At 42.8% G+C, this 13,119-nt stretch overlaps 1 protein-coding gene across 2 annotated transcripts in view; it reads left to right on the forward strand.

Moving 5' to 3' along the window:
• LOC126194579 (PAS domain-containing serine/threonine-protein kinase) overlaps positions 1–13,119 on the forward strand; it is a 246,348-nt gene that overhangs the window by 136,897 nt on the left and 96,332 nt on the right. For both annotated transcript variants that reach the window (XM_049932777.1, XM_049932776.1), the window contains exon 11: positions 12,274–12,635. In XM_049932777.1, coding sequence (XP_049788734.1) covers positions 12,274–12,635 — 362 coding nt within the window. The remainder of the gene's footprint in view (positions 1–12,273; positions 12,636–13,119) is intronic.

Here is a 13,119-nt window from a genome sequence, read left to right on the forward strand (position 1 = left end):
TTTCATCTGTAAATGTAAGATGGTCTTTACATTACGCTATTATAGCACCTACAAACATTGACGTTGGGAACAACAGTTTATTCTACGAATGTAAGACAACCCTGTATTTTTCAAACAATGAATTTAAGAAAGAACCTTGTCAGGTTAAATTACGGTACTTTTCTGTCCTAGCAAGAGAACAACATAACCTCAAGTTTACGAAAATTACTGCAAAGAATCATGGGGCCAGATAAGAAGGCAAGAGCTGACCTAAGATGTGAAAACAAATTTCCTTTCATCTCAAAGAAAAAAGTTAACCCACAACCAATATAAAAACAAGGCGTACGTGCCCTAATTGTGTTTCTGCTGAGCTTATAGCAAGTGGCAAGATGATTGTACATATCAGCAGTTTTCCAACATTATTTCAATTATTCTAATGCTATCGTGCATGTGGTTTATTTCTATCTCTAATTTTAATCTTTTTAGGTACTACTCATGTCTACAGCAAAGACATGCCCAACTCATGTAATATAAATGAACTAATGCCATTTCTTCATGAAATGAGCATGAGAAAACAATGTGATCCAGCAAACTGCACACTCGGTGCTGACCCGACAAAAAGGATTAGAGTGAGGCTAAGACCTTTCTGAAGAAAATTTTCTTATTGTCAAATATTATCAACAGGCTTGTTCCTCACAGATTATATGCCTTCTGAAAATTTATGGAGATGGAATTAGTCTGAAGTCTATTTGTCAGCATTCGCATCGTATTGTGTATCAAAACAAGTTACTACTCACAAATACACTTCTTGGGTTTGCCACCAGTTTGCGTTGCGCAAATCTCATAATATTTCATCAAAACAGATATTTGCCATGTTCAGGCAGTGGTGGTTGTCGTGTTCAATGCTGCCAGACACAACATAACTATCTTGTGGCAGTGTCTGGTCACAATAAGTTTTGCTGCCAGGTGAGTATCACCAGTTGCATTTTGCGGAAATGAAAATAGTAATAACCATTGCCTCAATAAGTTGTTTTAATGGAATATTGTGGGATTTGCACTGTTTTATCTGGTGGCAAGCCCAAGAAGTGTTTTTGTAACACATCCACCACTAAATCCTGAAAGTCAAATTTTGCTACTCGACCCACTATTACGCCAATGTGCACATCACTGGCATTCAGCTGATTTCATACACTGATTAGAGAGATAACATTTGACTGAATCTGATGTTCTAGTAAGTTTTTATGTAGACTCTCTTCACTCACGTTCCTCCATCAGTTTCCTCATGGGTAGTTAGGTTTAGTGTTTCAATTAGCTAACCTTTTAAACATGTATTGACATCCACTTACATTTTTTCAATGTCCAGTTTGATAAGTGGACTGACAAAGTTTCAGTGGAAAGCCATTTGTTACCTATTGTTGCTAATATTTTTATGAAAGATTTCAGGAAATGTAGATTGCAATTGGCGGCATTGAGTCCTGCATGCCTTTCTTAGTTATGTAGATGATGCTTTCATTGTTTGGCCTCGTGGTAGTGAAAATTAGTGCAGCTTAGTGGAGCATTTGAATTCAGCCCACCTACAGAGATTTCTCATTTTATTGGTACCTTGAAGATGATAGGGTGTTAACTTCATGAAATATTGGTGGCTGTCTATGATATTATGTTGCTGCATTCTCGTAATTTATTTGAACATTAGTCTTCTAGTGCCATTAATATAAGAAGAACTATTGATGAAAAATTTGCCACCTGTAAAAACTATGAATTTACTGTGATTTAAAATGTTTAGCTGGTTTTGTTGTTGCAAAACTAATCCAAGACAGGAGCACAGAAAGAAGAAAATACAAATGAAATTCCATTTGTAGCATCGACCTCATCTCGTAATCTGCTGATTTGAATTCTGGAACTGATACCTCAGACCACTGCTGCTGAGAAAAGTGTGTTGCTGAAGAGACAGAGAGAGAGAGAGAGAGGGAGAGAGGGGGGGCTTATCACCTCAACTTCTGAATGGGGTGAAGTTTCCAGAATAAAAGCCACTAAATCAGAACAAATGTTCTGAAACCATTTGAGATATAAAATACAACGAAGCAACAGGTGAAGAAGGAATTGTCATAGAATAATTTGAAACTGTCAGATGGAAATTGACTGCAAACATTAAAATGAATAATGCAAACATTATGGTTAACAGAAGAAATTCCAGACCATTGGAAGTGTGTATTAATTCATCCTTTCATCCTTGACATAAGAAAGAAGATAAACCTATGCTGACTTCTGAGAGTAATTGTATTAGTGTTACCAGTTGCATCCAAGGTCCTTTCTAAAGTGCTACATAATAGACTAGAGAGGCAGGTAGATGGCAAGATCGAGCTGTATCAAAACGGATTTCGAAAGAGGTGGTCAGGTATGGAGTGTATCCCGAGTCTTAACATAATCATCCAGAAGAAAGCTCTGCTTGTGTCTGTGTATGTGCGGATGGATATGTGTGTGTGTGTGTGTGTGTGTGTGTGTGTGTGTGTGTGTGTGTGTGTGTGTGTGCGTGCGTGCGCGAGTGTACACCTGTCCTTTTTTCCCCCTAAGGTAAGTCTTTCCGCTCCCGGGATTGGAATGACTCCTTACCCTCTCCCTTAAAACCCACATCCTTTCGTCTTTTCCTCTCCTTCCCTCTTTCCTGATGAGGCAACAGTTTGTTGCGAAAGCTTGAATTTCGTGTGTATGTTGGTGTTTGTTTGTGTGTCTATCGACCTGCCAGCACTTTCGTTCGGTAAGTCACATCATCTGTGTTTTTAGATATATTTTTCCCACGTGGAATGTTTCCCTCCAGCCGGTCGATAGACACACAAACACACACACAAAATTCTAGCTTTCGCAACCAACGGTTGCCTCGTCAGGAAAGGGGGAAGGAGAGGGAAAGACGAAAGGATTTGGTAAGTCACATCATCTTTGTTTTCAGATATATTTTTCCTACGTGGAATGTTTCCCTCTATTATAACGAAAGCGCTGGCACGTCGATAGACACACAAACAAACACAAACAAACACACACACAAAAGTCAAGCTTTCGCAACAAACTGTTGCCTCATCAGGAAAGAGGGAAGGAGAGGGAAAGATGAAAGGATGTGGGTTTTAAGGGAGAGGGTAAGGAGTCATTCCAATCCCGGGAGCAGAAAGACTTACCTTAGGGGAAAAAAGGACGATTATACACTCGCGCGCACACACACACACACACATCCATTCACACATATACAGACACAAGCAGACATATTTAAAGACAAAGAGTTTGGGCAGAGATGTCAGTCGAGGCAGAAGTGCAGAGGCAAAGATGTTGTTGAATGACAGGTGAGGTATGAGTGGCGGCAACTTGAAATTAGCGGAGATTGAGGCCTGGTGGATAACGGGAAGAGAGGATATATTGAAGAGCAAGTTCCCATCTCCGGAGTTCGGATAGGTTGGTGTTAGTGGGAAGTATCCAGATAACCCGGACGGTGTAACACTGCACCAAGATGTGCTGGCCGTGCACCATGGCATGTTTAGCCACAGGGTGATCCTCATTACCAACAAACACTGTCTGCCTGTGTCCATTCATGCGAATGGACAGTTTGTTGCTGGTCATTCCCACATAGAATGCATCACAGTGTAGGCAGGTCAGTTGGTAGATCACGTGGGTGCTTTCACACATGGCTCTGCCTTTGATCGTGTACACCTTCCGGGTTACAGGACTGGAGTAGGTTGTGGTGGGAGGGTGCATGGAACAGGTTTTACACCGGGGGCGGTTACAAGGGTAGGAGCCAGAGGGTAGGGAAGGTGGTTTGGGGATTTCATAGGGATGAACTAAGAGGTTACGAAGGTTAGGTGGACGGCGGAAAGACACTCTTGGTGGAGTGGGGAGGATTTCATGAAGGATGGATCTCATTTCAGGGCAGGATTTGAGGAAGTCGTATCCCTGCTGGAGAGCCACATTCAGGGTCTGATCCAGTCCCGGAAAGTATCCTGTCACAAGTGGGGCACTTTTGTGGTTCTTCTGTGGGAGGTTCTGGGTTTGAGAGGATGAGGAAGTGGCTCTGGTTATTTGCTTCTGTACCAGGTCGGGAGGGTAGTTGCGGGATGCGAAAGCTGTTGTCAGGTTGTTGGTGTAATGCTTCAGGGATTCCGGACTGGAGCAGATTCGTTTGCCACGAAGACCTAGGCTGTAGGGAAGAGACCGTTTGATGTGGAATGGGTGGCAGCTGTCGTAATGGAGGTACTGCTGCTTGTTGGTGGGTTTGATGTGGACGGACGTGTGAAGCTGGCCATTGGACAGGTGGAGGTCAACATCAAGGAAAGTGGCATGGGATTTGGAGTAGGACCAGGTGAATCTGATGGAACCAAAGGAGTTGAGGTTGGAGAGGAAATTCTGGAGTTCTTCTTCGCTGTGAGTCCAGATCATGAAGATGTCATCAATAAATCTGTACCAAACTATGGGTTGGCAGGCCTGGGTAACCAAGACGGCTTCCTCTAAGCAACCCATGAATAGGTTGGCGTACGAAGGGGCCATCCTGGTACCCATGGCTGTTCCCTTTAATTGTTGGTATGTCTGGCCTTCAAAAGTGAAGAAGTTGTGGGTCAGGATGAAGCTGGCTAAGGTAATGAGGAAAGAGGTTTTAGGTAGGGTGGCAGGTGATCGGCGTGAAAGGAAGTGCTCCATCGCAGCGAGGCCCTGGACGTGCGGGATATTTGTGTATAAGGAAGTGGCATCAATGGTTACAAGGATGGTTTCTGGGGGTAACGGATTGGGTAAGGATTCCATGCGTTCGAGAAAGTGGTTGGTGTCTTTGATGAAGGATGGGAGACTGCACGTAATGGGTTGAAGGTGTTGATCTACGTAGGCAGAGATACGTTCTGTGGGGGCTTGGTAACCAGCTACTATGGGGCGGCCGGGATGATTGGGTTTGTGAATTTTAGGAAGAAAGTAGAAGGTAGGGGTGCGGGGTGTCGGTGGGGTCAGGAGGTTGATGGAGTCAGGTGAAAGGTTTTGTAGGGGTCCTAAGGTTCTGAGGATTCCTTGAAGCTCCGCCTGGACATCAGGAATGGGAGTACCTTGGTAAACTTTGTATGTGGTGTTGTCTGAAAGCTGACGCAGTCCCTCAGCCACATACTCCCGACGATCAAGTACCACGGTCGTAGAACCCTTGTCCGCCGGAAGAATGACGATGGACCGGTCAGCCTTCAGATCACGGATAGCCTGGGCTTCAGCAGTGGTTATGTTGGGAGTAGGATTAAGGTTTTTTAAGAAGGATTGAGAGGCAAGGCTGTAAGTCAGAAATTCCTGGAAGGTTTGGAGAGGGTGATTTTGAGGAAGAGGAGGTGGGTCCCGCTGTGACGGAGGACGGAACTGTTCCAGGCAGGGTTCAATTTGGATAGTGTCTTGGGGAGTTGGATCATTAGGGGTAGGATTAGGATCATTTTTCTTCGTGGCAAAGTGATACTTCCAGCAGAGAGTAATAGTGTACGACAGTAAATCTTTGACGAGGGCTGTTTGGTTGAATCTGGGAGTGGGGCTGAAGGTGAGGCCTTTGGATAGGACAGAGGTTTCGGACTGGGAGAGAGGTTTGGAAGAAAGGTTAACTACTGAATTGGGGTGTTGTGGTTCCAGATTGTGTTGATTGGAATTTTGAGGTTTTGGAGGGAGTGGAGCTGGAAGTGGGAGGTTGAGTAGATGGGAGAGACTGGGTTTGTGTGCAATGAGAGGAGGTTGAGGTTTGCTGGAAAGGTTGTGAAGGGTGAGTGAGTTGCCTTTCCGGAGGTGGGAAACCAAGAGAGTGGATAGTTTTTTGAGGTGAATGGTGGCATGCTGTTCTAATTTGCAGTTGGCCTGTAGGAGGATGCTCTGAACAGCCGGTGTGGATGTGGGAGAGGAAAGATTGAGGACTTTTATTAAGGATAGGAGTTGACGGGTGTGTTCATTGGCTGAGTTGATGTGTAGGTGAAGGATTAGGTGGGTGAGAGCAATGGATTGTTCAGTTTGGAACTGGTATAGGGACTGATGGAAAGAAGGGTTGCAGCCAGAGATGGGAACTTTAAGTGTGAGGCCTTTGGGGGTAATGCCAAATGTCAGACAAGCCTGAGAAAATAAAATATGGGAGCGTAATCTGGCTAGGGTGAAGGCATGTTTGCGGAGGGAATGTAAATAAAACTTAATGGGGTCGTTGTGGGGGTGTTGTGAGGGTGACATGGTATTAGAAGGTGGAAAGTGTAACATGAGGTTGAGATGAAAATGAAAATAACTGGAGAAAGTAACTGGAGATTTGTTGTGAAAAAAGGCGAAAAAGTGTTGGTTAAAGCTGGGCTATGTTGATCCTGTGGTGAACTTGGGTTGGTAGAGAACGATGTGCACATAGGTTAGGTGGTTGTGTTGCCGCCAAAACACATTAAAGGATGGAGAGATTCGGGAAAATTTCGAAAAAACGGCGTGTAAATGTATTAAAAAGAGTGGTTTTGTGGTGACAGATTATGAAAATGAGGCTAACAATTGTCGGGCGACAAAGTAATGACGTTAACACCTGTGGGAAGCGGCTAAAAATTATCAGTGATGTGGGAAGAACGGAAATGGAAATAAAGCGAAAGTTATCAGAACTAGACGAAAAGGTTGTTTAATAGGTGAAATGAACTGTTTGTGGACTAGAAACGGTGGATTTTATAGCAGCGGTAGTGTTGAAAGCAGAAAAAAATTTTGGTTATGGTTTGGAAGTGGGTGACGTATTATTGAATCTATACAGGCGGGATAAAATTATATAGTAGATCCCACGTGGAATGTTTCCCTCTATTAATTTATATCATTAATTTGAACCCAATTATTACGTTTGTTATTGTCACTGTTGTATTTCGAAATCTTTTCTGTCATCTTATTTTCTCTCTTTGTTTGTGCCAGTAGTTTCACTTTGTATTCACCTTCTCCTTTTTACCGTAATCTACTATATAATTTTATCCCGCCTGTATAGACTCAATAATACGTCACCCACTTCCAAACCATAACCAAAATTTTTTTCTGCTTTCAACACTACCGCTGCTATAAAATCCACCGTTTCTAGTCCACAAACAGTTCATTTCACCTATTAAACAACCTTTTCGTCTAGTTCTGATAACTTTCGCTTTATTTCCATTTCCGTTCTTCCCACACCACTGATAATTTTTAGCCGCTTCCCACAGGTTTTAACGTCATTACTTTTTCGCCCGACAATTGTTAGCCTCATTTTCATAATCTGTCACCACAAAACCACTCTTTTTAATACATTTACACGCCGTTTTTTCGAAATTTTCCCGAATCTCTCCATCCTTTAACGTGTTTTGGCGGCAACACAACCACCTAACCTATGTGCACATCGTTCTCTACCAACCCAAGTTCACCACAGGATCAACATAGCCCAGCTTTAACCAACACTTTTTCGCCTTTTTTCACAACAAATCTCCAGTTACTTTCTCCAGTTATTTTCATTTTCATCTCAACCTCATGTTACACTTTCCACCTTCTAATACCATGTCACCCTCACAACACCCCCACAACGACCCCATTAAGTTTTATTTACATTCCCTCCGCAAACATGCCTTCACCCTAGCCAGATTACGCTCCCATATTTTATTTTCTCAGGCTTGTCTGACATTTGGCATTACCCCCAAAGGCCTCACACTTAAAGTTCCCATCTCTGGCTGCAACCCTTCTTTCCATCAGTCCCTATACCAGTTCCAAACTGAACAATCCATTGCTCTCACCCACCTAATCCTTCACCTACACATCAACTCAGCCAATGAACACACCCGTCAACTCCTATCCTTAATAAAAGTCCTCAATCTTTCCTCTCCCACATCCACACCGGCTGTTCAGAGCATCCTCCTACAGGCCAACTGCAAATTAGAACAGCATGCCACCATTCACCTCAAAAAACTATCCACTCTCTTGGTTTCCCACCTCCGGAAAGGCAACTCACTCACCCTTCACAACCTTTCCAGCAAACCTCAACCTCCTCTCATTGCACACAAACCCAGTCTCTCCCATCTACTCAACCTCCCACTTCCAGCTCCACTCCCTCCAAAACCTCAAAATTCCAATCAACACAATCTGGAACCACAACACCCCAATTCAGTAGTTAACCTTTCTTCCAAACCTCTCTCCCAGTCCGAAACCTCTGTCCTATCCAAAGGCCTCACCTTCAGCCCCACTCCCAGATTCAACCAAACAGCCCTCGTCAAAGATTTACTGTCTTACACTATTACTCTCTGCTGGAAGTATCACTTTGCCACGAAGAAAAATGATCCTAATCCTACCCCTAATGATCAAACTCCCCAAGACACTATCCAAATTGAACCCTGCCTGGAACAGTTCCGTCCTCTGTCACAGCGGGACCCACCTCCTCTTCCTCAAAATCACCCTCTCCAAACCTTCCAGGAATTTCTGACTTACAGCCTTGCCTCTCAATCCTTCTTAAAAAACCTTAATCCTACTCCCAACATAACCACTGCTGAAGCCCAGGCTATCCGTGATCTGAAGGCTGACCGGTCCATCGTCATTCTTCCGGCGGACAAGGGTTCTACGACCGTGGTACTTGATCGTCGGGAGTATGTGGCTGAGGGACTGTGTCAGCTTTCAGACAACACCACATACAAAGTTTACCAAGGTACTCCCATTCCTGATGTCCAGGCGGAGCTTCAAGGAATCCCCAGAACCTTAGGACCCCTACAAAACCTTTCACCTGACCCCATCAACCTCCTGACCCCACCGACACCCCGCACCCCTACCTTCTACTTTCTTCCTAAAATTCACAAACCCAATCATCCCGGCCGCCCCATTGTAGCTGGTTACCAAGCCCCCACAGAACGTATCTCTGCCTACGTAGATCAACACCTTCAACCCATTACGTGCAGTCTCCCATCCTTCATCAAAGACACCAACCACTTTCTCGAACGCCTGGAATCCTTACCCAATCCGTTACCCCCAGAAACCATCCTTGTAACCATTGATGCCACTCCCTTATACACAAATATCCCGCACGTCCAGGGCCTCGCTGCGATGGAGCACTTCCTTTCACGCCGATCACCTGCCACCCTACCTAAAACCTCTTTCCTCATTACCTTAGCCAGCTTCATCCTGACCCACAACTTCTTCACTTTTGAAGGCCAGACATACCAACAATTAAAGGGAACAGCCATGGGTACCAGGATGGCCCCTTCATACGCCAACCTATTCATGGGTTGCTTAGAGGAAGCCGTCTTGGTTACCCAGGCCTGCCAACCCATAGTTTGGTACAGATTTATTGATGACATCTTCATGATCTGGACTCACAGCGAAGAAGAACTCCAGAATTTCCTCTCCAACCTCAACTCCTTTGGTTCCATCAGATTCACCTGGTCCTACTCCAAATCCCATGCCACTTTCCTTGATGTTGACCTCCACCTGTCCAATGGCCAGCTTCACACGTCCGTCCACATCAAACCCACCAACAAGCAGCAGTACCTCCATTACGACAGCTGCCACCCATTCCACATCAAACGGTCCCTTCCCTACAGCCTAGGTCTTCGTGGCAAACGAATCTGCTCCAGTCCGGAATCCCTGAAGCATTACACCAACAACCTGACAACAGCTTTCGCATCCCGCAACTACCCTCCCGACCTGGTACAGAAGCAAATAACCAGAGCCACTTCCTCATCCTCTCAAACCCAGAACCTCCCACAGAAGAACCACAAAAGTGCCCCACTTGTGACAGATACTTTCCGGGACTGGATCAGATTCTGAATGTGGCTCTCCAGCAGGGATACGACTTCCTCAAATCCTGCCCTGAAATGAGATCCATTCTTCATGAAATCCTCCCCACTCCACCAAGAAAAAGGTGGATGTGTGTGTGTGGGGGGGGGGGGGGGGGGGGGGCGCGATTGTATACCCGTCCTTTTTCCCCCTAAGGTAAGTCTTTCTGCTCACGGGATTGAGATGACTCCTTACCCTCTCCCTTAAAACCCAAATCCTTTCGTCTTTCCCTCTCCTTCCCTCTTTCGTGACAAGGCAACCGTTGGTTGCGAAAGCTAGAATCTTGTGTGTGTGTTTGTGTGTCTATCGACCTGCCAGCGCTTTCGTTTGGTAAGTCACATAATCTTTGTTTTTAGATATATTTTTCCCACGTGGAATGTTTCCCTCTAATATATATATAAGATGTGACTTACCAAACGAAAGTGCTGGCAGGTCGATAGACACACAAACATACTCACAAAATTCAAGCTTTCGCAACCAACGGTTGCTTCGTCAGGAAGGAGGGAAGGAGAGGGAAAGACGAAATGGCGTGGGTTTTAGGGGAGAGGGTAAGGAGTAATTCCAATCCCGGGAGCGGAAAGACTTACCCTAAGATAAATGTCTGCTTGTGTATGTGTGTGTGTGTGTGTGTGTGTGTGTGTGTGTGTGTGTGTGGGCGTGTGTGGGCGTGTGTGGGCGTGCGTGCGTGCGTGAGTGTATACCTGTCCTTTTTTCCCCTAAGGTAAGTCTTTCTGCTCACGGGATTGGAATGACTCATTACCCTCTCCCTTAAAACCCACATCCTTTCATTTTCCCCTCTCCTTCCCTCTTTCCTGACGAAGCAACCGTTGGTTGCAAAAGCTTGAATTTTGTGTGTATGTTTGTGTTTGTTTGTGTGTGTATCGACCTGCCAGCACTTTCATAGAACATCTCTGTTCCAAGTATTGGAAGAGTTTGGTGTGGATGGTAAAACAACATACATAATTCAACAAACACTAGTAAACGCAAAATCTAAAGTTAACTTTTTGGATAGGTATCAGAAGTATTGAATGTGTGAACAGTTGTTAGACAAAAGCTGGTGTAATCCATTATTCTGTTCAATTGTATTCTTGGAAAGTTGATTTGAGAATGGGAAGAACAGCTCAGAAAGACTGGAGTAAATGACCAGATGCAATAGGTCTGTGATCAACAAACTAACTTAAGTCAGTGTTTAGTTTTTGCCCTCAGTGTTGCAATACTGTCTGGAGACACAGCAGTGGCAACAAGAAAAATTAACATTCTGAAAATACAGTAATGGCAGGAAAGAGTCGTTCAAAAATATTATGCAAAAATTAAATATATGGCAAATATAAAAACAAGCTCCAAATTTCTTGAGTATAGATTACTGAAAAATTGACTCAGTAGGTTTAAAGCATCTTAGTGAGTTACCACAGAAAAACAGCTGTGACGGGTAGGCTAGTAAACTCAGAGCAAAGATGATGTAAATGCCCCATCAGTTAACTAAATATGTGAATGATAAAAGAACTCTCTCCTCTCAATTTACAGTATTATATTACTGCAGTAAAACCTGAACCTTTGTATGCAGCCAAATGCCTGGATTTCACTAAGACTAAGTAGTAGAAAACAGGGTAAAGAAAGAGGAAAAATCCTAAAAAAATACTGTGGTCAGTAAAACACAGTGATGAACACAGGAATTGGAGTAACAAATATATCTGGAGGAAAATGAAATAGCTAAATGCAAAAAAAAAAAACCTCGTATTACAATGAAGTTAAATGGCTATCTGATTTGAATGCGAGGGGGCAGGGGTATATGAAAAAGAATTCTTGAAGATGTCAGCTGTGAGAATTTCCCTAGAGCAAATAGCTCCAAGAAATCAGAACATGTCTGAAAGAGATGGTCGAAGAATATGAAATTCTGAATGGAGATACATTTCTGAAGGGTAGTGTTAGATTCCATCTCAGATAAAACTAAGAGAGAACTCGAACAATGTGCTCAGAAGTTAGAAACAACTGCATTATGACCGAATTAAAATTTATTGGAAACTGGAAAAAAAGGCATGCTGCTAGAGATATCAACAGATTGAAGCAGTAAATGGTAAGTATGTATTGCAACTGGGGAAAAATTGACAATCTCAACTGAAAACGTTTCTTCAAATGTTCTCTACAAAGTAATATTCCCTGCTCAACAATTCAGAGGTATAATAAGTGCACAAAACGTACCAGACTTCATTTCCGGCATACAGGAATTTATCCCTGTATGAAAGTGAACAATTAATTTGTTAACTTGGAAGTGTGGTCATTGCTGTGCTCTAAATGTGACTGGAACAAAAATTGTTTGTCTGCTGCTCAGTGCTTCACGTGTACTGTAGTGGTATAGTTGTTAGCATTCTATGGAGGATTTTCGTTATTATATAAAACTTTATGATAGTATTGAAAAAGCTGACTTAATACCTTTTGTGAGCTGTTCTATTTTCCCCATAGTACTCATTATTTTTTAAAATTTTTTAAATATTAATTGTTGTTTGTTTAATTTAGGTATTTCATTTTTCACAGAAAATAACTAACATCATTCCAAATTTTTGTGAAGATTTGGAATATCCAGGCCCTTTGCAACATCTGGATGGTGCGAAAGATGGTGATGATGACAACAGCAACTATGATTCTGCTGTTGAAAATGTGGATCCAGATAGATCATGCAGTAGCAGTGCAGTTTATGAATCAGATTGTTCCGCTGTCTGTTCTAAGGACTGCAGCAATAGGGAGAAGCTAGAATTAAAAAATCTTGCAAGCTGTGATAATATTTTTTCAATTAATGAAAACAAAGACATTATCAATGGCAACAGTAGCACTGATATGCCAGAAGTCATAGATTCCTTAAATAGGCTTAATTTGGGACTAGTGAATGACATATGTGGGTAAGTAATTAATATTTTTAAGCTTTGTTTGGTATTGTGATTATATTGTGCTTATCATTTTCTGTGACATTGTTGCTTTATAACATTTTAAATATGGGCAGATTTGTAAGAGATTATTGTATGGCTTTTGTGTATAGTGGTCAATGTTTCTTTCACAAAATGTCTTAAAACTGCTTTTCAAAGCATGAGTTGTGATTATGTTATAGTAGCTCTCAGAAGTCCTTATCTAGAAAATAGGACAAGGTCATTTAATCTTCTCTCAAGACAAAAGTATTTAATGCTAGAAAGCTACTACTACTTTATTCTCTGAACTACCACATTATACATGTGAAGTGGATTGCGTGCTGCCCATGTATAAAATAAGACATTTTATCCAATTACATCTTGTTAGTCCCCTGCAGGTAAAACTACACTGTTGTTGCTGTCAGTACCAATACAAAAGAAGTGGTATGACCAAAATTTTTCATTTATAAGCCATTTAGAG

The sequence above is a fragment of the Schistocerca nitens genome, chromosome 1 (assembly GCF_023898315.1).
Source record: "Schistocerca nitens isolate TAMUIC-IGC-003100 chromosome 1, iqSchNite1.1, whole genome shotgun sequence".
NCBI lineage: Eukaryota > Metazoa > Arthropoda > Insecta > Orthoptera > Acrididae > Schistocerca > Schistocerca nitens.